Here is a 26,089-nt window from a genome sequence, read left to right on the forward strand (position 1 = left end):
TAGGCATTCTGCAAGCACCCACTTTGCTGCCTCCCCAGGGGATGAGTCACACCCCTCCTGCCTACCCTCCAGGGGCCCCTAGTCTGGCAGGGGTCGGGTGGGTGTGGCAGACAACTAAGAAAGCCCACAGAAGAGCAGCTGGGCTGTATGATCCACCTACAGGTTGGGCCCTACATCCCGGTATTCCTGGCTGACCTGTCTCTGGTCACTTCAGCTGTGCGTGGGCAGTGTCTGGCACAGCAGAGATGTGACTGAGTGGGCTTGGCCACGGAGTCTCCCCAGGGAGTGCCAGGCCCAAGGATTACTGCAGTGGACCCTTAGTATCCAGAGGAAGAGGGAGGGGACCTAGAAGGGGCCAGAGGCTGGGTCTAGGGCTGGAGCCTCTTACTGGGGGGGAAGGGGAGTGACTGGCCCCTTAGGAGAAGTCAGAGAAGGGAGGCTGCTCTCTGGCAGCCCCCACGTGGAGTCCAGGTCTTCAGCAGGACATGTGAGGCTGGCCCTTGCCCACCCCACCAGCTTGCCCTTTGTGCCACCCCCAACCCGTCTCTTCCCAAACTCCCGTCTCCAGCCACTCTGGATTCCCTTCAGTTCCTCAGTTTTGCCTGTAAGCCTTATACATGCTGTTTCCCTCTCTTGGTATGTTCATTTCCATCCCCTTTACTGGCGGTCTCCTCCTCTCTGGGTCTTAGCTGAGACCTCACCTCCTCCAGGAAGCCTTCCCTGACTTCTCCAGACCAGGGTAGGCACCTTCTCTTTATTCTCACTTCCTCAGAGCTTACTCTGATCACTCTGTGTTGTCATCACCAGTCTATTACTGGGGCCTCCCAAGTGCAGAGACAATTTCACTAATGCATCATTCTGTCCCCTGTGTCCAGCCTGGGCCCTGGCATGTGGACTCAGTAATTGTCCAGCCAGTGAATGGATGATGAGTGGACAGCCAGTTATACCTCCTTTGCAATCCAGCCTCTGGTTCCTGTACCACCCAGAAGAGGGGGGCAACATTTACCCATCTGGGCCCCCTGGATTTGAAGGGCTATCCAGGGTTGACTCAACCCTAGACCCAGGCCCTGCTCAGGCTGGGGACAGAGAGGGGTTGAGACAGTTGCTGCACTGAGGGGTGACATGCCTCGAGGCCAAACATGTCCCTGGGCCTGTCTGAGCTTGTTAACTCCAGGGAGAAGATGTTCACTGAGGGTGACAGCTGAGGGGCCGCTGTCAGCTCCCATCAGCATGAGCCCTCCCTCTCCGCCCTGCCCCCCATCCCATCTTTCAGGTCTGCGCTGTGCTGTCACCTCTTCCAAGAAGCCTCCCCTGATTGCCCAAACTAAACTTACTTCCTTGTCCTGGCCCCTTGTCTATTTCCTTCGTGGCTTTTACCATGATGTCACTACCTAATTTATCAATTTGTTTCTCGGGTCACTGTCTGTCTCCCTAATTGTCTAGGAAACCACGTGAGATTGTGAAATACCCACTGCCTGCACCATGGCAACCCCAGTGGCTGGCACAAGTGCAGTCTAAAGGGGTGAATGAATGAATGAGATGAGAGTGAAGTGGAAAGCGCATTGGCTCTGGGACCAGGCATATAGGGCTTGAATCCAGGCTCTGGGGTGGACCAGTGGGGTGGTCTTGAGCAAGGACCTGCCTCTGGCTGAGCCTTGGCCTGCCTCCTGGTCTGAACTTACCTGCAGCTGGTGTGCTCAGCCCAGCTGGGCCTGGCTCCCAGAACGCCTCTGCGATGGCCACCTTGTCCTTGCTCAGAGGTGCAGGATGGTCACTGAGAGGGGCGGAGAATGATCACAGTGTAGACAGATGGGCTTGGGCCTGACAGCAGGGTCCTAGGGAGCCAGTGTAGCCCTCCAGACCCCCAGTTTTGACCTCCTGCTTGTCTGCCTGTCTGCTGAGCAAGTGAAATCTACCCACTTGACAGAAAGGAAGACTGAGGCCCATACATGCAGACAGAGAGCACAGACTTAACTGCCTTGGATCCAGACAGTGCATCATGAAAAATCACCTAGACCAATGCTTTTGCTGTCCCAATGGGGAAAACGAGGTGCCCCAGAGGGACAGTGCCCACTCAAGGTACCACGATGACTCTGGGCCAGCCCCGGCTCCTTCTGAGGCTGGGGGCTGGGGCTGCTCCTCCTCTACTAGTGCCCCACCCCGACTCCAACAAGGCTATGGAGCTGTCAGGCCAGATCAGCAGGGTCCTGGCTCCATCTCCCCAGATTTAATTAACAGGCCTTTCATCTCTGTCCTGAAGGAATCTGCTCTCTTCTGCCTTCTTAATTAACATTCATTAAGCAAATCAGAACAGGGCTTTTCTCCTCCTTTCTTTGCCTGGAAGGTTTTAACCCTTGGTAGGTGGACTGTCTGTACCTCTGCTTGCAGCTCCAAGCGGGAGGTCAGGCCTCTGCAGGGGTTCCCCAGGTCCCCAGGATAGGCAGAGCCCCCCCCCGCCCCCCCACATCAGCCACACCCAGGCAGCAGGGCCACCTCCCACAATACCTCCATGCCGCCGATTCTTGAAGGAAACTAACATGGGTTCTGCTGCTCAAGAGGCTTCCCAGGCTCCCTGCCATCGTCCCAAGACGATGAGTTAGGACACTGGGCAGGTTGTGGGCCCTCAGCTCCAGGCTGCAGGAAAACTGAGGCCATGTGCACCCGTGGCCTCTGTGGCCCCACAAAGACCTGGGCTTCAAGTCATGTGTGTGCGCAGACAGGGCACAGGCCGCAGGGCACACATCCTTTTGCTGGGATCATGGCAGGTCCTGCGTGGAGCTGACCTTCAGACTAGTCTCTCCCTCTCCTTTCACTTTTTTAAAAAAAAATTTTTGGCCATCCTGCTCAGCTTGTGGGGTTTTAGTTCCCCAACCAGGGATCAAACCCATGTCCCCTGCAGGGGAAGCATGGAGTCCTAACCACTGGACCACCAGGGAGGTCCCACTCAGCGCTTACCCTTGATGGAGGGTTGGCGGCATGCATCTTTGGTTGCCCTTTTGTGGTTCCTAATGGCGACTCCCACGGTCTCCTGGCTCACTTCCTGAAGCTGCACAAGTGTTTGTTGTCCCTTTATCATGCAGATGTGAGGAGTTATCCTGAGATTTTGTGGGTGCACAGACACCCCATGTTTGGGGGCCACATTCCTAGATGGCTTCCTGGCATCTGGGAACCCCAGCCCCTCCTTGACTCCCATCCTGGGAGGAGCTGACCCCAGGGATGGGAAAGGCCTGGGAGAACGTCCTCATTGAACCACGTGCCCTCTCTGGGCCTCAGTTTCCCCATATGTGTAACCAGTGCCCTTGGGGCCCAGTGACTTTATTCTGGTCCGTGGTCCACCGTCTGTGCAGGACAGCAGAGTTGGCCTTGGCCGCCAGGGGGCGAAAGGAGCCGGTCCTGTAATGTGGCCAATGTCGCCACCTGGTGGTGGGTCGGAGGGAACAGGACCAGCCGGACTGGGACCGCTGGGAGGAGACCTCGTTCAGGCGGGACAGAGGTGGCTATCCAAGGCAGGATGGTCCACTGGAGAGCTGCTTCCAGGAGCTGGGTAAGGCCAGGGAGCACCCAGCTGATGCCTCTTAAAGGAGTCATCATCTCAAACCCGGCTCCTGTAGGATAATCCTTTGCCAGCCATGTGGTTCCTGCTCAGTCCCCAAACATTCCCTGAACTGTGTGTTCACACAACGGGGACACAGGGTGAGGTACCCAAGGTCCCTGCCCCCCACAAACACACAGCCCTCAGCAGCCACAGAACCTCTTCAGGACAAAGCCCCAGTTCATCACCATGGTGTCCAGCATCCCACTTAATCCGGCTTCTGCACCCTGCTCCAGTCTTAGCCCCCAGGACTAGCCCCCCACCCGGAGCTGCAAACACACATCAGGCTTCCCTAGCCATTCAGACCTTTGACCCTTTGCACACGCTGTGCCTGAGATGCCCTTTCCCCCATTCATCCATTACCATGTAGTTTGCTTATCACCTCTTCTGGGAAACACCCTCTAGGTCCAGGCAGAACCATCTACCCTGCCCTCTTTACATCCCAAATCCCCCACGCACAGCCTTCTCTTACATCCTATCACCCTCTTCATGGACATCAGTGGCTATGCTGTCTACTTCTGCTTTATTGACTACGCCAAAGCCTGTGACTGTGTGGATCACAGCAAACTGTGGAAAATTCTTCAAGAGATGGGAATACCAGACTACCTGGCCTGCCTCCTGAGAAATCTGTATGCAGGTCAAGAAGCAACAGTTAGAACTGGACATGGAATAACAGACTGGTTCCAAATCGGGAAAGGAGAACGTCAAGGCTGTATATTGTCATCCTGCTTATTTAACTTATATGCAGAGTACATCATGCAAAAATGCTGGGCTGGATGAAGGACAAGCTGGAATCAAGACTGCTGGGAGGAATATCAATAACCTCAGATATGCAGATGACACCATCCTTACGGCAGAAAGTGAAGAATTAAAAAGCCTCTTGATGAAAGCAAAAGAGGAGTGTGAAAAAGTTGGCTTAAAACTCAACATTCAGAAAACTAAGATCGTGGCATCCAGTCGAATCACTTCATGGCAAATAGATGGGGAAACAATGGAAGCAGTGACAGACTTTATTTTCTTGGGCTCCAAAACCACTGCAGATGGTGACTGCAGCCATGAAATTAAAAGACGCTTGCTCCTTGGAAGACAAGCTATGACCAACCTAGACAGCATATTCAAAAGCAGAGACATTACTTCACCAATAAAGGTCCATCTAGTCAAGGCTATGGTTTTTCCAGTGGTCATGTATGGATGTGAGAGTTGGACTATAAAGAAAGCTGAGCACCGAAGAATTGATGCTTTTGAACTGTGATGTTGGAGAAGACTTGAGAGTCCCTTGGACTGCAAAGAGATCCAACCAGTCCATCCTAAAGGAAATCAGTCCTGAATATTCTTTGGAAGGACTGATGTTGAAGCTGAAACTCCAATACTTTGGCCACCTGACTCATTGGAAAAGACCCTGATGCTGGGAAAGATTGAAGGCGGGAGGAGAAGGGGACGATAGAAGATGAGATGGTTGGATGGCATCATCGACTCATCATGGACCTGAGTTTGAGTAAGCTCCAGGAGCTGGTGATGAACAGGGAGGCCTGGTGTGCTGCAGTCCATGGGGTCATAGAGTCAGACAAGACCGAGCAACTGAATTGAACTGAACTGAATGGATCCTCCTCCCACTTCTACCTTCCCAGTCTCAAGCAAGAACACCTGATAGTCCTGAGCATGTTTAGAAATTTATTCCTATTTTCTTTAGAGTTTTTCTGGGAAAGGCTACTAAGTTTTATCAAGTGTTTTCTCTAGCATGTATTTATATGAGCATATGGCTTTCTCTCTTGGTTTACTAATTTTAATGAATGGAGAATATAAGAGGACATCTCCTGGGGGTGGGGGAAGGGAAGGCTTCTCTCTCAAGTGATGTTTGCGGATGAGACACAAATCCTTGGTCACAAATATCAGGTTAGAATCTCTGCTTTGAGAGCAGAGAAAAGCCAGCAGCAAAAGCAATTTTTAGAGTTAATGGAACCGTGCAGACGTAAGGAACCATTGTAGGATCCTGCCTAGGGTGACTTCACTGCTGGGAGGAAACATGCAATGGGAAAGACCGGATTTTTAAAAACCCGCATGTCCCCTTTTATCTCAGGACTTGAAAGGCACTGGGGAGAGGTTTCCACGTCAGCAGCCATTGAAACCTCACAATCGCGGTAATGAGCCTGTATCACCACCCATCCCATTTTACAGATGAGGACACTGAGGCTCAGAGAGCCAAGGTTCTCCCAGCAGAGCCAGGGCAAGGCAGCCGCGGGGCTGAGTCCCCAGCCGGGCACTCCCGGGCACGTCCACCAGGTGGGAGTGAGCGCCCAGGGACGGAGCGGTCGGGAGGTGGGGTGCTGCCCGCCGTCCGTCCCTCCCTCCCGCAGTGGGGCCCGCCCGCCGAGGGGAGGCGCGGTCCGCGCCCACCGGAGGAGCCGGACCCGAGGCGGGCGCGCAGAGCCGGGCGCGCACGGCTGAGCGCAGGGTCGTCGGGGGTCCCCCGACCATGGGCACGGCGGCGGCGCTCCTGCTGAGCCTGGCGCTCCTGGCGCCGCGCGCGGCCGGAGCGCGCATGGGCGCGTGTTACGACGGCGCGGGGCGCCCGCAGCGCTGCCTGCCGGTGTTCGAGAACGCGGCGTTCGGCCGGCTCGCCGAGGCCTCGCACACGTGCGGCCGCCCGCCCGAGGACTTCTGCCCGCACGTGGGTGCCCAGGGCGCGGGGGCGCCGTGCCAGCGCTGCGATGCCGCCGACCCCGCACGCCATCACAACGCCTCCTACCTCACCGACTTCCACAGCCAGGACGACAGCACGTGGTGGCAGAGCCCGTCCATGGCCTTCGGAGTGCAGTACCCCACCTCGGTCAACATCACCCTCAACCTTGGTAAGCGCGCTCCGGAAGGGAAGCGGGGGCGGGGGGGAGGGGGCGGCACTACCGCCCCCTTGTCCCCTTTCCCACCATCGCGGGCTACAGGTCCCCTGGGTTAGCTATAGGATCCAGATGGGGGGCAGGGGGCGTTGCTCAGGAATGGGACAGCGAGTCCTGGCCTGCTGCAGTCCATGGGGTCTCGAAGAGTCCGCTGCTACTAGGCGACTGAACAACCACCACAGCAGGAATGGGACCTATGTCCGGAGCTATCTGAAAGGATAAACTGATGGGTGTCCCTTGGGTCTGGGAGGGGTGGGAAGCCTCCTGGGAGCCCTTTACAGAGCAGTGGATTTGGGTGCCAGAGCCGTGCCCAGATTGTCCATCCTAGACCCAGAGCTGTTCTGGGTGAGGAGGGGGGTGACCCATCCGGGGTCAGCTGGTCGGCTATCTGGGGCCTAGGCTCCTCGTCCTGGCTTAACGGGTGCCTTCCGGGGTTCAGTGAACCCCTAAGGTTGTGTGCCGTCCCTGGGGGTGTTCTCGGGGATGGAGCCAGCCTGTTCATCCCAGGGAGGGTTATCTTCAAGGCAGGAGCCAAGTTTCACCGGGCTGCCGGGTAACGGGACGGATGGCCTGGCCCCTCTGCTGTGTCCAAGCCTCCCTCCACCCAACCCCAGGCCAGGGCACAGGAGCCCTCGTGTGTGTGTTCACTAGTGGCCAACTCTGCGACCGCATGGACTGTAGCCCGCCTGGCTCCTCTGTTTGTGGGATTTTCCAGGCAAGAATACTGGAGTGGGGTTGCCATTTCCTACTCCAGGGCACCTTCCCGACCCAGGGATCGAACCCATGTCTCTTGGGTCTCTTGCATTAGCAGGCGGAGTCCTTACCACTGCAGTGTCTGGGAAGCCCCTTAGGTCCCTGGCAATCAGAATCCAGAGTCTGGACCCAGCCCTTCACTCCTGGCACTGCCCCCATTGCAGGGAATGGAAATAAAACATGCCCTCCTGGCCCCCCACCCCCTCCAGACCCCTCTCAGGGAGAGAGTGTTTCAAACCGTCCCTACTCCCTTATCTGTGGGTTCAAAATCTCCCAAAGCTTGGAGAACTCAGAGTATTTTTATACACTCATTTTGGCTGCTCGACCTGCCCTGAGGCTCTTTATAGACCTTGTTGATCCTAGAGTGAATAGTCATACGTTTGGTTACTGAGATGTTATTTGAATATGGCTGTTGGCCCCAGACCCAGCTGGGGGTGTTAACACAGTCCATGGTAAAAGGACTGTATCATCTCTCCAAACTCTGGAAAGTTCTGAATTCTACACTACATCCAGAGCCTGGATAAAGAATTACGGGAATGTATCCCTATTTTTCAGATGAGAAAATTGAGGTTCAGAGAGGTTAAGTCTTTGGCCCAAAGACACAGAGCTGCTCAGTGTTACCGGCCTCTGTGTACATCCAAGAGCCGAGCATAAACTCCTTGACATGAGTTCCACCCACCTGTGGAGTCTGTTCTTCCCAGCTCTGGGTGACAGTGCCTTGGGGAGGGCTGGGAGATGGGACTGAAGTGGTGGGTGGGGGAACCCTGAGCCTTCTCAGAAGAGCAGGCTGGTGCTGACTGCCACCCCAAGAAGCTCAGTTGCTCTGGGGTCTTGACGGGCCTTGACACCTCCCATTGACCTGCCAGGCCTGCCAGGTGGGGCTTGTCGATGGAATGGGACAGCTGGGATGGGGCAGGGTCTCTATCCAGGAGGGCGACAGGAAGCCAGTGTGGGGAGAGAGGCTGGGGGAACTGGCTGGACTGGCCTGGCAGGACCCCAAGGCCACAGGAGAAGGAATCTGGGACTGGGTGGAGGCTGTGGGAGACACTGTGTTCCGTGACAGAGGGTGTGGGGTTGGCTGATGTGGGGCTTGTGTGGGTGGAGCCCAGGGCAGGCACAGATGAGGCGGCAGGGGCGGGGAGCATCGGTGAGTTTCATCTGGGGCACTTCCTGTTTATTCTCGCTGTGTGCCGGGCCCTGTGTGGGGCGCGCGCACACGCACACACACATAGACACACCATACACATGTGCACACATGGTCACACACGCTGCATGCACGCGCACACACACACCACACACACGCACACACACACATGCAATACACACCCCACACATATGCACTTACCACACACACACACACGCACACATATACACCATACACCACACACACCACGTACCACACACACACACACACACACACACACACATGCACACCATTGTTCTTCCCATTTATTCTCGGTGTGTGCCGGGCCCTGTGTGGGGCACACACACACAGACACACACACCTTGTTCTTCCCATTGTGTTGTGTTGTACAGCACCAGGCAGGCAGGAGGGGCTCTGGAAGGGTCTGCACAGTGAATGAATGAGTGAGTGACAGCATCACCTCCTCCATCCTGTGCTCTGGGCCCAGCTCAGGGCTCTCTTTTGCTGCCTTGAGGACTCAGAGCAGGCTTTGCCCTCGGGCTCAGCACAGCCACTCGCTGCGCGACCACCACCCCCTCCCCGTGCCCTGTCAAATGGGGTGAGAGCCGCCCCTCCTGGGGTGGTTGTCCCGGCCCCCTGGCTCAGGTCGGCCCAGTGCTTACAGGAGCTGGGGCCGTCCTTGTGTGTGACCAGGGGCCTCTGCTCAGAGCGGCTCAGGCTGCGGCTCCCCTTGAAGGCGGCCTCTTCCAAAGGGCTTGAGAAACATTCGCCCAGCAGGCTCCCAAAACACGTCCTGACCCTGGGTTCCGTCTATGCAGGAGGGGTGCTAGGGACCCACAGCAGCCCCGGACGTGCCCCGTCTTTGGTTCCATTCCACTTTGGTTCTCTCTACCCCGAGCCACGGATGGCACAGTAACGGGGAGAACAGGTCTGGGGTCTTCAGGAGCTCCCAGTGGGGGCCCGATCTCAGAGGAGGTGGTTGGGGGAGCCTCTCCCAGCCCTCGGGCCGCCTCTACCGACCTCACCCCCTCTCTCCTTGGGTGGCAGCTCGGGAGTGGGGGCCCGGGTCTTCTGGAGGGAGAGGGGTGAGGGGCGGGGGAGGGACAGGCGGCCGTCAGCCCTGGAAGGAGGTCGCTGCTTTCCCAGCCCCCCGCAAGCTTGCAGACATCTGCTCCGAATCCCCGAGTCCAGTCGCCCAGCTGAGCCTTCCTGTCTGGGATGAAAGGCAGCGGTGGGGGCTGGCGGCTCCTCGGCCTCCACGGAGGCCCTGGGAAGTGGACAGGCTGGAGCCGGGGGTGGGGAGAAGTGTGAGGGGGGAGGTGGATGTTCATCGGGGGATCCTTCCCATGTGCTGGGAACCCCACCAAGCCTGCACCCCCATCCCAGCACCATCTGAACCTGTATAGACAGGGAAGCTGAGGCTCTGAGCGTGAAATCAGTGCCTAGGGTCCCACCGGCTACCTTGGGACCCTCCCCACCGTGCTCTTGCCCTTCTGGAAGGTAAGCGTCCAGGTTAGGCCCGTCAGAGCCTCAGCCTTTGGCTAGGCTCCGGTCAGTGGGGTCTCCCTTCTGCTTGTCCATTTTCTTAAATTCCCGAGAACCTTCTGGAAGGACCCTTAAGTCCCTGAGCGGGTGAGCCCTGAGCCCCCGAGCTTGGGGAAGGCTGCAGGGGTGTGGGGGATGGGCTCCTTGCTGGGGGCTGCCCAGGGTGGACCAGTTCTCTGGCATCCAGCATCCGGTCAGCATCTGCCCTGGCATCATGGAGCAAGAAGATAAGCTAGGCCCCTGGAACCGTGTGGATGAAGATTTACGCTCTGGGGACATACCCAGAGTGGACCTCCTAGAGATCTGAAGGGTGGCGGGAGCTGAGAAGGGAGGACCTTCCAGGTCAAGGGAACTGCACAGGGGGACTAGGAGGCCGCTCTGTGTGTTCTTGGAACCGGCGGTCTGGCCGGCCAGAGTGGAGGGAAGGAGAGGACAGCGGGGCCTGGCCCGGTGGGAGCTGACGTCAGAAGGACCTGCCGGCCCCTGTGGAGCCCGACGCGGGCTGCGTCTTCTGAGCCTGGCTCCACTGCGTCTTCCTGTCGAGTGGGCGTCCGTGTTTGCATTGGACCAAGTCCTCCTTCCTTCTCCCTGGGGGCTCTGGCTGGAATGCTGGGGCCCCAGGCAGGTCAGGGGGTCAAGGCAGCAGCCACGACTAGCTTCCACCACAGAAGCGGCCCCCCACGGCCCTGGGCCCAGCTGGCCCTGGCCGCCTCGCCCGGCTCTGGGCTCAGGATGGACCCGGCTGTTGTAGGAGCGGGAAGTCCCCAAACCCAAGAGGATGCAGGCAGCCTCCGGATCGCCCCCTCTCCCCAACTCTGGCCGCGTCACCTCCACGTCAGCAGGGCCCATGATGGCCAGAGACTGCCTCTGTCCTCTCGGTCTTTGCTTTTGCTGTTGCATCGGCCGGGATGACTTCCTGTTCCCGCCTTCTCTCGGATCACCCGTATCATTCATAAAACAACCGAGTGCCTACCACGCGCCGGTCCCTGTACCAAGCCCTGGGGATGCAGCAGTGGACAAGCTGCTCTCTCCCCTGCTAGGCTTTGAGGTCACCTCCTCCAGGAAGCCTCCAGGTTCCGGCACTGGGCAGAGGGCCTGCCTCTGTGTTCTTGCAGCCCTAACCTTCCCTTGTCCCAGTTTAGATCATGAGCTGAGCTTTTGGTTCGTTCGTGTCCATCCCTGGCTCCAGGCTGCAGGGAAAATGCCCGTTTTCACAGCTGTCCCCCAGCACCCAGGGCAGGGCGCCCTGTGCACTGGCGCTGTTGGTTGGGTAGGTGAATGGAAGAGCAGCGAGCGTTTAGTCACGTGTGTGCCAGGGACTCTTCTAAGTGCTTTGCGGTCATTTATTCACGAATCCATCTTACTGTGATGCCCGTTTTGCAAATGGGGAAACTGAGTCACTCCGCTCCAAACACACACCCAGTTCACACGAGGGAGGTTAGGTATTTCACACAAGGCCACAGAGCCGGTAAGCAGGCAGCGGAGCTGGAATGTGAACCCCGTTCATGACGGCCGCATTGTGTTCCTCCCAGGAACAAGGAACCCGTGGATGAATGCGTGAATGAATGACCACCGACCCCCCCAGCCTTCCAGATAAATCCCGACTCCTGAGCTGTGGCCCCGCCCTTCCTCCTGGCCCTGCCTCTCCTGCCCAGCCCGGGGCTCCAGCCGCTTCACCCCGTCCCTTCCCCTGCTCTCTCTCGGCTCCCCACCAGCCCTGCCACCAGCTGTGCCCTCTCCCCGTCTCATGCCCCCTGGCTTTGTCAAGTGGGTTCATGGTCGACATTTGGGGCTCCGCCTGCACCTATAGCCCAGGCTCCCACCTGAGCCCTTGACTGGGTCATTCAAGCGTTCACCGGAAAGTCAGCCCTTGAACGTCACGCGGGGTCCGAAGATAAAGGCGCCGTGTAAACCATGCCCGTAGCAGCGTTATCCACAGTATCTGGAGCCTGCAAGTAGCCCGGCGTCCACCCATGAGTGAACAAGCGAGATGTGCCCGTAGTCACACAACGGGATGTTTTCAGCCTTAAAAAGGAAGGACACCCGGGTCTGACCCCTGCTGCTACGTGGATGAACCTCGAGGGCATTATGCTCAGTGAAATAAGCCAGACACAGAAGGATAAACGCTCCATGATTCCACTCATAAGGGTCCCTAAAAGAGTCACGTTCATAGAGATAGGAAGGAAAATGGTGGCTGCCAGGGGCTGGGGGCGGAAAGAAGGAGTTAGCGTTTAATGGGTATGAGGTTTTGGGAGAAGGAAAAGTTCTGAAGATGGAGGGCGGAAATGGTTGCACAACAATGCATATGTGCTTAATACCAGTCATTCATGTGCTTAACAATGATTAAGATGATAAGTTGTATGTGTATTTAAAATTCAAAAGTAAAAGCATCCTTCTTTCCCCTGGTGTCTCACCTACCAAAGCAAGGAACTCAGGAATCAACTGCAGTTCTTCCCTCCTCATCCTCTGACTTCAGCGTTCACCAGATCACTAGACCACTCTCTGGAAGTTTCCTTGTCTTTGCCTCCCTCCCCATCATGCCCACTCAACCCCTCACGTGTTTCCTGATTTATTGCAACAGCCTTCAATATCCTGCCACGTCTCTTTGCAAACATGTATTGGAAGAAAAACTATGACGAACCTAGACAGCATATTAAAAAGCAGAGACACCACTTTGCCAGCACAGGTCCATATAGTCAAAGCTCTGGTTTTTCCAGTTGTCATGTTCGGAAATGAGAGTAGGACCATAAAGAAGACTGAGTGCTGAAGAACTGATGCTTTGACATTGTCGTGTTGGAGAAGACTCTTGTGTGTCCCTTGGACTGCAAGGAGATCAAACCATCAACCCCAAAGGAAATCAACCCTGAATATTCATTGGAAGGACTGATGATGAAGCTCCAATACTTTGGCCACCTGATGCAAAGAGCCGACTCATTGGAAAAGACCCTGATGCTGGGAAAGATTGAAGGTGAAAGGAGAAGGGGGCGACATGATGACGAGATGATTAAATAGCATCACCAACTCAATGGATATGAGTTTGAGCAAACTGGAGGACACAGGAGCCTGGCATATTGCAGTCCGTGGGGTCACAAAGTGTTGGGACATGAATTAGCAACTGAACAGCAATAACAACAACATTTCAGTCACATCTCTGTTCAGACTAGACCTCAGAATCCTTCTTAACACAAAGCCATAGGAAATAATCAGACAAAACCTGTTCACTCTCTCCCCAGGTTAGACAATAAACTTGGCAATTTTGATCCATATTTGGGGTTTAGACTCTCGGCCCAAAGATGAGGGAACTGTCATGGGCCCAGCCCTGATCCAGCCAGGCTGTCATGGTGTCTGGTGCCGTGACAGACACCCAGCTTTTCACGGGGATTCTAGTTCTAGTTTAGTCGCTCAGTCGTGTCCGACTCCTTGCCACTCCATGACTCCCAGCATGCCAGGCCTCCCTGTCCATCACCAACTCACGGAGTTTACTCAAATTCATGTCCATCGAGTTGGTGATGCCATCCAGCCATCTCATCCTCTGTCGTCCCCTTCTCCTCCTGCCCACAATCCCTCCCAGCATCAGGGGCTTTTCCAATCACTTCATGGGAAATAGATGGGGAAACAGTGGAAACAGTGTTAGACTTTATTTTTTTGGACTCCAAAATCACTGCAGATGGTGACTGCAGTGACTGCAGCCATGAAATTAAAAGACGCTTACTCCTTGGAAGGAAAGTTATGAGCAACCTAGATAGCATATTAAAAAGCAAAGACATTACTTTGCCAACAAAGGTCCATCTAGTCAAAGCTATGGTTTTTCCAATGGTCATGTATGGATGTGAGAGTTGGACTGTGAAGAAAGCTGAGCGCCGAATAATTGGTGCTTTTGAACTGTGATGTTGGAGAAGACTCTCGGGAGTCCCTTGGACTGCAAGGAGATCCAACCAGTCCATCCTAAAGGAGATCAGTCCTGGGTGTTCATTGAAAGGACTGATGCTGAAGCTGAAACTCCAGTACTTTGGCCACCTCATGCGAAGAGTTGACTCATTGGAAAAGACATTGAGCTCCAAATTGCCAAGAGCTAGCCTGATTCATTAGAAAAGCCCCAATGCTGGGAAAGTCGAAGGCAGGAGGAGAAGAGGACAACAGAGGATGAGATGATTGGACAGCATCAGTAACTCAATGGACGTGAGTTTGAGCAAGCTCCGGGAGATGATGAAGGACAGGGAGGCCTGGCGTGCTGCAGTCCATGGGGTCACCAAGAGTGGGGCTAACACGGGGTGGGAGAGGCAGAGAACCGTGGACAGCCAGGCCCCAGGAGCCCTCTGTGGCGCCCCTGCAGGCCGGGAGCGGCTCTCCCCACCTGGTTCTCATGCCCTTGATGGGCAGGGCAGACACCCCCGCGTTTCCAGCTCAGCTCCCCACCCTACCCCCTCCAGCCCCATCCCCAGGCCACTGCGCCCCAGATGGCTCCAATTAAAGGGCTTTGTTTTGTTTCCATTTTCCCAAAATAAGCCTCTCCTTCGGAGCTCCCTGTGCTCGGTCAGCGCCGGATGTGGGCCGGCCTGCTTCTCTGACTGCCCTGGTGTCATTCCTGTCGGGCTTTATGGCCCAGCTGGCTGGAGAGGACAGGGCCGGGTGCCGCTGGTGCTGGCTTGGCTGACTTCAGCGGTTCTCAGGGGGCACCGGCACCCGCTTCCTAGGCAACCCCTTCTCTCTGAGCCCTGAAAGGAGGGGTGTCTGGTTCGGCGACTTTGGGGCCGACAAGCCTGCGGTCGAGTAGAGACTCAGCTGTTTTCCACGTGACCTTGGGCGAGTCCCTGTCTTCTGCCCAAGCCTCGGGTTCCTCGTTAGCGAGACGCACACAGCGATGGACACGTTCGGGGGTCTCTGAGATACAGTGTACGTAGAGCACTTAACAAGGTGCCTGGTGGGACTTCCCTGGTGGTCCAGTGGTTAAGACCCCAACCTTCCGATGCAGGGGGCACTTGGCTTGTGGCCAAAAATACATAAATGCAAATTAAAGAAGACTTAAAAAAATAATACAAGGTGCCTGGCACATAGTAGGTACTCAGTAAATGGCGGCTGCTGTTAAACAGACTTATTCAGAGGTCGTGAAGAGCAGAAACTCTGTGACAGCCTCAACCATGTTGTCGGGCTTGCCTGTCTCCACTTGCTCACTGGATTATACCCTCCTAGAAGGTGTTAATAAAAATCATGCTTCATCTGGCAAGCATTTATGGAGCACCTACTGTGTGCTGGGCTTCCTAGGTGGCGCCAGCGGTGAAGAATACTCCAGCCAGTGCAGAAGACCTAAGAGACCCAGGTTTGATCCCTGGAATGGGAAGATCCCCTGGAGGAAGAAATGCCAACTCACTCCAGTATTCTTGCCAAGAGAATCCCATAGACAGAGGATCCTGGCACGGGCTATAGTCCATGGGGTCACAAAGAGTCGGACATGACTGAGCATCTGAGCACATACTGTGTGCCGGGAAGATCCCCTGGAGGAGGAAATGGCAAGCCAACTCCAGTATTCTTGCCTGGAATATTCCATGGACAGAAGAGCCTGGCAGACTGAAGTCCATGGGGTCGCAAAGAGTAGGATACAACTGAGTGACTGAGCACGCACGCACTGTGTGCCAGACACGATGCTCAGCACTGAGGATTCACTGCCCCTGTCCCCAGGGTCACAGTCTAGTGGGAGGGACGTGCAGGTCTTTACAGAACAGGGTGAAGAGACTCGGGGAAGCTGGGGAGCACCAGTGAGACACCCAAACCCACAGCCTGTGGATGAATAGCCATCAGCAAGGTTGGAAGAAGGTGGTTCCACCCAGGACTCAGGCTAAGGCATGTGATCAGTCTGCTAAGCCAGTGGGATGAGCAGGGATGCATGGTAGCCAGCCAGGTGAGGAGCAGAGGGAACAGCATTCTAGGCAGAGGGAACAGCATGTTGGGTGGCTGGGAGGTGGGAGCCATGTGGTCCTGAGCAGTGTCAGCCGCCACCCCCCCCCAGTTAACAGTTGGGGATGACACCAGTGTGTTCCCAGCTTTCTTGATGGGAGCACAACTGTCTCAGTCACCTAAAGCCCTACCGGCCCCACAGCTTGCAAGGGTCTAGGTCAAAGCTGCAGTTTTCATTCTTGTTGCTGCTTAGAAGACCTCAGTTCCTTTCCCAGCCTTTGGGCTGCCTTTGGCAGGAACCTTTTCATCACAAAGCAGGGATTACCCTGCTTTCTTCGCCCTTCTAATTAATTCTTGTAACAGAAAGTCGCTGCCGTGCCTCTGTGATGTTCCTGTGTCTTCTCTCGCCTCCTGGCTTGGCAAGGAAAGGGAAAAGCCGTGATGTTTCCTCGCGTGTTAAGTTCCTCGTTTGCATGAAATCTCGGTGGCTGCCTTTTTCCAATCACACTTCTCGCTGCCAGCTACCTTTTAAGTGGCTCCAAGCTCCCCTCCTGCGAGGTGTCTGGCTGGATGTTTACAGAGGAGCCTGGGTCGGTGGACCCAGGGCAACCTCCACGAACATCCTTTCATGAACGCACGTCTGGGGCAGGTCCCCACCTGGTTCCAAGGCCTGACGCCTGCTCAGAACAGAAGCCGCCACCCCAGACACTGGCTCTGTGTGGGACACATGCTTTCTTTTAAGGGACTCGGAGTGGCAGTGCCAAGCTGTGCTGTAACTTTGAAAAACATCTTAAAACAGAACATGGCAAGGCGGTTGCTTTTTAAAATTTTTTTTAAAAAATTTGTGTTTTCTCCAGTTTTTAAATTAGAACAAGCTTTGTGAGAAAAAAAAAAAAAAAAAAAAACTGGGAAAATGCAGAACAATTGAAGAAGGAAGAAGAGTCCCCGAGTCCTCTGCCCTGAGGACAGTCATGCTTACGCGTTTGATGTCTTTCTTTTCTGCCTCTTCTTCGGGGATTTTTAAATATCATCTGATGATTCCGAATGTAGGATCGTTTGTCTCCTTTTTTCATTCAGCATTTTGACTTTCCCACGTAATATAAACTCATTGTCAACTGTTCCGGTGGATTCAACCAGCCTGTGAGTTTATGCTCTACAATTTATTGAACCCTGATGGTTCCAGTTTTTCCCCTGTTATAAAAGCAGTTCCTTGATGAACTAACTCCTCGATTTAGGTTCAGTGCCTTGTTTGACTTCCCAGAAGTGGGATTTTCTTTTCTTTTTTTTTTAACCAAAGACCGAGAACATTTTTATGGCTTTTCATCTGTGTCGCCACGCTGCATTCCCGAGGGACCAATACATATACTTTGGCCCCAATTTTTCTTTTATTGTGGTAAAATGCACACAACGTAAAATTTATTACCATAACCTTTTTTAAGTGCGGAGTTCACCGGTATTAAGTACTTCCACGTAGTTGTATAACCATCACCACCATCCACCCACCGAACTTTTTCATCTTCCTGAACTGAAACTTTGGGATTGGAATGAAAACTGACCTTTTCCAGTCCTGAGGCCACTGCTGAGTTTTCCAAATTTGCTGACGTCCTCAGTGCAGCACTTTCACAACATCATCTTTTAGGATTTGAAATGGCTCAACTGGAATTCCATCACTTCCACTACCTTTGTTCGTAGTGATGCTTCCTAAGGCTCACTTGACTTCACATTCCAGGATATCTGGCTCTAGGTCAGGGATCACACCATTGTGATTATCTGGGTCGTGAAGATCTTTTTTGTACAGTTCTTCTGTGTATTCTTGCCACCTCTTCTTAATATCTTCTGCTTCTGTTAGGTCCATACCATTTCTGTCCTTTATTGAGCCCATCTTTGCATGAAATATTCCCTTGGTATCTCTAATTTTCTTGAAGGATCTCTAGTCTTTCCCATTCTATTGTTTTCCTCTATTTCTTTGCACTGATGGCTGAGGAAGGCTTTCTTATTTCTCCTTGCTATTCTTTGGAACTCTGCATTCAAGTGGGTATATCTTTCCTTTTCTCCTTTGCTTTTTGCTTCTCTTCTTTTCACAGCTATTTGTAAGTCTTCCTCAGACAGCCATTTTGCTTTTTTGCATTTCTTTTTCTTGGAGATGGTCTTGATTCCTGTCTCCTGTACAATGTCACAAACCTCTGTTCATAGTTCATCAGGCACTCTGTCTATCAGATCTAGTCCCTTAAATCTATTTCTCACTTCCACTGTATAATCATAAGAGATTTGATTTAGGTCATATCTGAATGGTCTAGTGGTTTTCCCCACTTTCTTCAATTTAAGTCTGAATTTGGCAATAAGGAGTTCATGATCTGAGCCACAGTCAGCTCCTGGTCTTGTTTTTGCTGACTGTATAGAGCTTCTCCATCTTTGGCTGCAAAGAATATAATCAATTTGATTTCGGTGTTGACCATCTGGTGATGTCCATGTGTCAAAATTCTCCAAACTAGGCTTCAGCAATATCTGAACCGTGAACTTCGGGATGTTCAAGCTGGTTTTAGAAAAGGCAGAGGAACCAGAGATCAAATTGCCAACATCCACTGGATCATCAAAAAAGCAAGAGAGTTCCAGAAAAACATCTATTTCTGCTTTATTGACTATGCCAAAGCCTTTGACTGTGTGGATCACAATAAACTGTGGAAAATTCTGAAAGAGATGGGAATACCAGACCACCTGACCTGCCTCTTGAGAAACCTATATGCAGGTCAGGAAGCAACAGTTAGAACTGGACATGGAACAACAGACTGGTTCCAAATAGGAAAAGGAGTACGTCAAGGCTGTATATTGTCACCCTGCTTATTTAACGTATATGCAGAGTACATCATGAGAAACGCTGGGCTGGAGGAAGCACAAGCTGGAATCAAGATTGCTGGGATAAATATTAATAACCTCAGATATGCAGATGACACCACCCTTATGGCAGAAAGTGAAGAGGAACTAAAAAGCCTCTTGATGAAAGTGAAAGAGAAGAGTGAAAAAGTTGAGCTTAAAGCTCAACATTCAGAAAACGAAGATCATGGCATCTGGTCCCATCACTTCATGGGAAATAGATGTGGGAACAGTGGAAACAGTGGCTGACTTTATTTTTCTGGGCTCCAAAATCACTGCAGATGGTGACTACAGCCATGAAATTAAAAGATCCTTACCCCTTGGAAGGAAAGTTATGACCAACCTAGACAGCATATTAAAAAGCAGAGACATTACTTTGCCAACAAAGGTCCGTTTAGTCAGGCTATGGTTTTTCCAGTGGTCATGTATGGATGTGAGAGTTGGACTGTGAAGAAAGCTGAGCACCGAAGAATTGATGCTTTTGAACTGTGGTGTTGGAGAAGACTCTTGAGAGTCCCTTGGACTGCACGGAGATCCAACCAGTCCATCCTAAAGATCAGTCCTGGGTGTTCATTAGAAGGACTGATGTTGAAGCTGAAACTCCAATACTTTGGCCACCTGATGCGAAAAGCTGACTCACTGGAAAAGGCCCCGATGCTGGGAGAGATTGAGGGCAGGAAGAGAAAGGGACGACAGAGGATGAGATGGTTGGATGACATCACCGACTCAATGAACATGGGTTTGGGTAGACTCTGCGAGTTAATGATGGACAGGGAGGCCTGGCATGCTGTGGTCCATGGGGTCGCAAAGAGTCGGACACGACTGAGTGACTGAACTGAACTGAACTGAAACTGTCCCCATTAAACACTCTCGCCCCCTTCGCTCACCGTTCTACTTTCTGTCTCTATAAATTCAACTACTCTAGGGCTCCCTTCAGCAGTACATATACTGAATTCAGCTACTCTAGGGACCGCATATAAGTGGAATCACCCAGTATTTGTCCTTTGATGACTGGCTTAATTTGCTTCACATAATGTCCTTGGTGTTCATCCAGGCTGTAGCATGTGTTAGAATTTCCCTGCTTTTCAAGTCTGCATACTATTTCATTGTGGGATGAACTACATCTTGTTTCTTCATCATCCATCCATGCACACCTGTGTTGCTTCTACCTCTCGGCTGTCGTGAATAATGCTACTGTGAAGATGTGTGTCCAAATGTTTCCTCAAGACCCTACATGATTCTCTGGAGTATATCCTCAGTCGTGGAATTGCTGGATCATATGGTAATTTTATTTTTAATTTCTTGAGGAACCGCCAAGCTGTTTTTCATAGCAAGCGCATCATTTTACACTCCTACTAACAGTGCACAAGGCTTCCAACTTTTCTACATCCTCGCCAACGCTTCGTATTGTTATCTGCTTTAAAAATAATAATAATAATAATAGCCATCCTAGGCCCTTCTCTGGTGGTCCACTGATTGGGACTCCATGCTCCCAATACGGGGGGCCAGGGTTCAATCCATGGTCAGGGAACTGTATCCTGCATGCTGCAACTAAAGATCTCACGTACTGCAACTAAGAGCTGGGGCAACCAAATAAATTTTAAAAATAGAATAAAATAATAGCCATCCTAATGGATGTGAGGACCAATTTTTAAAATATATAAGACAAATTTATGGAAACATAATTTACCATACAATGCACCCAATTCAAGCACACAATTCAGTGCTTTTTAATATTATTCATAGAGTTGTATACTCATCACCACACTCCATTTTTGAACATTGTCATCACCTCCAAAGAAACCCTATACCCATTAGCAATCATCTCCCCCCATGTATTCTCCCACCCTCGAAACCCTGAAAACAACTAATCTACTTTCCATTTTTCTGACCGTGCCAATTTGGGACATTTAATATAGGTGAAATCATACTGTATGTAGTCCGTGGGATTAACTTCTTTTTATTTTTGACTATGCTGGGTCTTTTTTGCTGCTTGGGCTTTTTCTCTTGTTGCAGAGAGGGGGCTGCTCGCTAGTTGCGGTGTTCGGGCTTTTCACTGCCATGGCTTCTGTTCTTATGGCGCACAGGCTGGAGCGGGCTTCTAGCTGTGTGTACGGGCTTAGTTGCATGTGGGATCTTCCTGGACCAGGGATGGAACCTGTGTCTTCTGCACCGGCAGGTGGATTCTTTACCACTGAGCCAACCAGGGAAGCCCAGCTTGCTTTATTTATCATATTGTTTTCAAGGCTCATCTCCACTGTAGCCTGTGTCGGCTCTTTACTCCTTTCTCTTGCCAAATAATATTCCTTTGTGTGACATACCACATTTTATTTTTTCATTTATCAGTCAACGAATGTCTGAGTTGTTTCCGGTGTTTGGATTTTATGAGTAATCCTGCTGTGAACATCCGTGCGGAGGTTTTTGTGGGGACGTATGTTTTCATTTTGCTTGGGCACACGCCTGGGAGTGAGATTGCGGAGCCACATGGTAACTTTATTTTAACCTTTTAAGAAACCCCCAGACTCTTTTCCAAAGCAGCTGCACCATTTTACACTTTTACCAGCTGTGTCCGAGGCTTCCAGTTTTTCCACATCCTTGCAAACACTCCTTTTTTTTATATCCATCTTAGGGGAGTGAAGTGGTATCTTGTTGTAGTTTTGGTCTGGGTAGTCATGTTGAACATCTTCTCCTGTGCACATTGGCCATTTAAATATCTTCTTTGGAGAAATGTCCATTTTTTTCAGTTGGGCTGTCTGTCCTTTTTTTTTTTTTCTTTTGGTGGAGCCGCATGGCTTGCAGGATCCTAGTTCCCTGACCAGGAATAGAACCTGTGCCCCCTGCAGCGAAAGCACCAAGTCCTAATCACTGGACCCCCAGGAAAGTCCCCAATTATCTTTTTATTTTTGAGCTGTAAGAATTCTTTATACATTCTAGACAAGTCCCTTAACAGATACATGCTTTGCAAATGTCTTCTCCTATCCGGTGGGTTGGCTTTCCCTTTTTTTCAGGTGTCTAGAAGCACAGGAGTTTTTGATGAAGTTCAGTTCGTCTGTTTTTCCTTCTGTCACGTGTGCCTTTGGTGTCCCATCTAAGAAGGCTTCACCTAACCCAGGTCACGAAGATTCACTCTTTTGTTTTCTTCTAAGAGTTTTATAGATTTAGCTCTCACCTTGGGCCAAGATGTTTTAAGCAGAAGACTGAAGTGACTTGTCCTCAGTGGGTGAGGAAGACTGTGGACAGTGACGGGGTTAGCAGCAGCAGGGCAGGCCTCCTGGGATATCCGAGGCCGGGCAGAAAGGCCAGGGGGAGGAGGCGGATGCAGGAAGGGGACCTTGACAAGGTCTATGCTGCTCAGTCGTGTCTGACTCTGTGCGACTCTACGGACGGCAGCCCACCAGGCTCCTCTGTCCAGGGGGACTCTCCAGGCAAGTATACTGGAGTGGGTTGCCATGCCCTCCTTCAGGAGGTCTTCCCAACCCAGGGACTGAATCCATGTCTCTTAATTCTCCTGCATTGGCAGAGTCTTTGCCACTAGTGCCACCTGGGATGCAGGATCAATCCCTGGGTCGGGAAGATCCCCTGGAGAGGGGAATGGCTACCCGCTCCAGTATTCTTGCCTGGAGAATCCCATGGACAGAGGAGCCTGGCAGGCTACCGTCCAGAGCATCGAAAAGAGTCAGGCACGACTGAAGCGACTTAGCACGCACGCACGACTGTTAAATTGGGAGATAAGGCCGTGGGTCCAAGAGATGGAGACTTCTCTTGAGAAATTTGGATTGAAGAGAAGTTAGATGGAAGCAGAGGGAAGAGTGGAGTCCTGGGGGAATTGCATTAGGATTGAGGGGGCTTGAAACAGGCATGTGTCCAGACTCCAGGGGTCTGAAATCACTGGGAGGGAAGGAGGTAAAAAGGCACAGGGGGGACGTCTGGCTTTGTTGGGGTGTAGTAAAAGAAATAACTTTCTAATGGCAGAGTGGACTTCAGGATGTGGCACTATCCCATTGCTGGAGCGATCTGAAGCAGAAAGAGGTGGCTGAGTCAGGGGTGTTACACTGCTGATTGCTGTGCGGGGAGGCAATTGGCCTAATTAAGGGATGGCAAATGCCTGGGAATCATGCCAGCATTGTCCTCTCCAGTGTCCCTGACAGGCATCACTAATGGATCATGGCGTGCCCTGCACAGTGCTCCAGACAGCCTCTAACGATCCATCCAAGATAGTTTCTGCAGCCCAGCCGTTCTGTTCTCCCCGGACCAGGATTCTGACTCTCCCTTCCCTTCTGTAAAATGGGCCCATGTCTCCCCACCGCAGGGAAAGCTTACGAGATCACCTACGTACGGCTGAAGTTCCACACGAGTCGACCTGAGAGCTTTGCCATCTACAAGCGCAGCCGGGCAGGGGGCCCCTGGGAGCCCTACCAGTACTACAGCGCCTCGTGCCAAAAGACCTACGGCCGGCCCGAGGGCCTGTTCCTGCGGCCGGGCGAGGACGAGCGTGTGGCCTTCTGCACCTCCGAGTTCAGCGACATCTCCCCGCTGAGCGGGGGCAACGTGGCCTTCTCCACCCTGGAGGGCCGGCCCAGTGCCTACAACTTTGAAGAGAGCCCTGTGTTGCAGGTTGGAGGGGAGTGGGGTTGGGGGGTTGAGGGGAGGGGCTGGCCCGGACACTCAGGTCCAGGGGACCAGAGGGAAGGCTGAAAGGGCAGGAGGACACGGGGGGCGCTTCGACATCCCCTGGTTTTTAGATTCTGAACAACAGAAGCTTTTGTTGTGCCTAAATCTTTTGTGAATGGCTGCTAATGAAAGAGATGGAAGAGGGTGCCCTGTGACAGCCACCAACTCAGTTAACCCCTTTCCCCTGGGGAAACAGAGGCTCAGAGCACGGAAAGGGACTTTCCAGGGGCGCCTGTGGGTGGGTGGAAGGGTCCTGAGGGTCCTGACTCCTAGCTGGAGCCCCTGCCAGAGCTCCCCACTCTGGGATGGATGGCCGTGCTTGCCGCATGTGTCTCCAAGGGCTGTGACGAGGACGAAAGGAAAACGTGAAAAGCGCCTGAGTTTGGACTCGTGGAGTCGTGGTTTCCGTGCTGTCAGGCGGAGCTATCCGACAGGACTTCTCGCAGTGACAGAAGAGAATGATCCCAAGCTGCACGGTGCGCTGGGGGTTGCCACGAACCACGTGTGTCTGTAAGAACACGTGAAATGTGACTAGCCCGACTGAGGGACTGAATTTTCCACTTTATTTTAATGAATTTTAATTACTAGCCCCATGGGGCTGGCTGCTGCCACCTTGGACAGTCAACAAGAAGGTTGCCAGCAGAGTGAGTGGCCTTTAAAAGATGCTTATTCACCCTTTGAAGATGAGATCGTAGAAGCTCATTGATCTTATCTCCGTGACTGTGGCAGTGGGTGTGCACCAGGTCCCCCTGTCTCGCCCGTCTGAGTCCATTCAGGTTTCTGACCCCGCTGGTGTCGGCACCGCCTGGGACAGTGAATCCACCTGGATCTGTGCCATCTTGGCAGCGGGGGCCCCTGTCTTCTTGCCCCATATGTCCCGGATGTTATCCCTGATGGAGAAACAGCCTTTGCAGAAATGAGCCCGTTGCGGCCCCCCAGGCAGAAACCAAGGTCAGAGAAAGAAACCAAGGCCAGAGACAAAGAAAGGCAAGGCCACCCTCCCCTTCTGTCCCCTCTGGGTGCCTCCAGGGTGGTGCTTCCTCTAAGGACGGGGAGCATTTGGGGTGGGGGTACCCAAGGATGTAATCAATTGTGGTGTTGGAAAAGATTCTTGAGAATCCCTTGGGCTGCAAGGAGATCCAACCAGTCCATCCTAAAGGAAATCAGTCCTGAATATTCATTGGAAGGACTGATGCTGAAGCTGAAGCTCCAATACTTTGGCCACCTGATGCGAAGAGCCAACTCATTGGGGAAGACCCTGATGCCGGGAAAGATTGAGGGCAAGAGAAAAAGAGGGTAATAGAGGAGGAGATGGTTCGATGGTATCACCAAGTCAATGAACATGAGTTAGGGCAAATTCCTGGAGATAGTGAAGGACAGGAAACTCTGGTGTCCTGCAGTCCAGGGGCCACAAAGGGTCAGATACAACTGAGCGACAGAACAGCAACGAAGGGTGTGTTTGTGTGACTGCTGCGTCTTGGATCCCTCCGTCCCCCGGGGAGGGGGCCACAGGCCTGGGGTAGAAGGCTGGCCCTCTGCAGGGTGCTGCCTGGGGCAGAATCACTGCTGCCTGGAGCCGAAGCCCCCGCCTCCTGCTACTTACCATTGCATTCTGGCCCCCGGCTCTGTCCAAAATCAACGCGAGAGCCCACTTGCGGTTTTAACTGGGCCATTGCAGAAGTTGCAGAAGCCCATTGCGTGTGTACATGGGGTCCCCAGTTTGCCCAGAAGTGACCTTCAGGGAGTGACCCGAACAATTTGGGCTAAGGGAATAAATTCCCCTTCCCTCTCCCAGCTCCCTTCCTGGTGTCTCAGGGAGAGTCTGATGCTGTTCCCATGGTCCTTGTCTTCACAGACTGATGAGCAGGTCATAGGCTTCAGAACAGATGCAGGAACCCAGAGGAGGGCCACTGCAGGCCAAGACCTTGGCGGGTCATTGCCCTCTGGATTCCACTGATATGATGAGGGCGTTGCCGTTACATGCAGGAAGGCAGGCTACCTAGTGGCTAAAGCTGGGACCCTGGGGGTCAAACACGAATCCCAGCTCCTCGCGCACCAGCCCTGCAACTTGGAAGCACAGTACTTACCTTCTCTGAGCCTCAGTCTTTCCAGTTATGTTGTTCAGTCGCTAAGTCGTGTCTGACTCTTTGCGACCCCATGGACTGCAGCACACCAGGCTTCCCTGTCCTTCACTATCTCACTCTCTCCCAGAGTTTGCTCAAACTCATGTCCATTGAGTTGGTGATGCCATCCAACCATCTAATCCTCTGCTGCTCACTTCTCCTCCTGCCGTCAATCTTTCCCAGCATCGGGGTCTTTTCCCATGAGTCAGTGTTTTGCATCAGGTGCTTCAGCCTACTCATCTGTGAAAAATGGCTCAGAATAAACCCTCCCCATGGGGTTATTGTGAGGACCTAAGGAGAAGGCGATGGCAACCCACTCCAGTACTCCTGCCTGGAAAATCCCATGGACCGAGGAGCCTGGTGGGCTACAGTCTGTGGGGTCGCTGAGAGTCAGACACGACTTCACTTTCACTTTCACTTTTCACTTTCATGCATTGGAGAAGGAAATGGCAACCCACTCCAGTGTTCTTGCTTGGAGAATCCCAGGGACGGGGGAGCCTGGTGGGCTGCCGTCTATGGGGTTGCACAGAGTCGGATACGACTAAAGCGACTTAGCAGCAGCAGCAGAAAGTCATAACCACACAGTAAGTGTCAGTTATTGCAC

The 26,089-nt window shown here is 52.9% G+C and overlaps 1 protein-coding gene across 1 annotated transcript in view; it reads left to right on the forward strand.

Moving 5' to 3' along the window:
• Positions 1-5,964: 5,964 nt before the first annotated feature.
• Positions 5,965-26,089, forward strand: part of LAMC3 (laminin subunit gamma 3) — a 67,624-nt gene continuing 47,499 nt past the window's right edge. The window contains exons 1-2 of the mRNA XM_024999592.2: positions 5,965-6,441; positions 23,001-23,305. Of these exons, the coding sequence (XP_024855360.1) occupies positions 6,066-6,441; positions 23,001-23,305 (681 nt within the window). The 5' untranslated portion in view covers positions 5,965-6,065. The remainder of the gene's footprint in view (positions 6,442-23,000; positions 23,306-26,089) is intronic.

Source organism: Bos taurus, chromosome 11 (genome assembly GCF_002263795.3).
Source record: "Bos taurus isolate L1 Dominette 01449 registration number 42190680 breed Hereford chromosome 11, ARS-UCD2.0, whole genome shotgun sequence".
NCBI lineage: Eukaryota > Metazoa > Chordata > Mammalia > Artiodactyla > Bovidae > Bos > Bos taurus.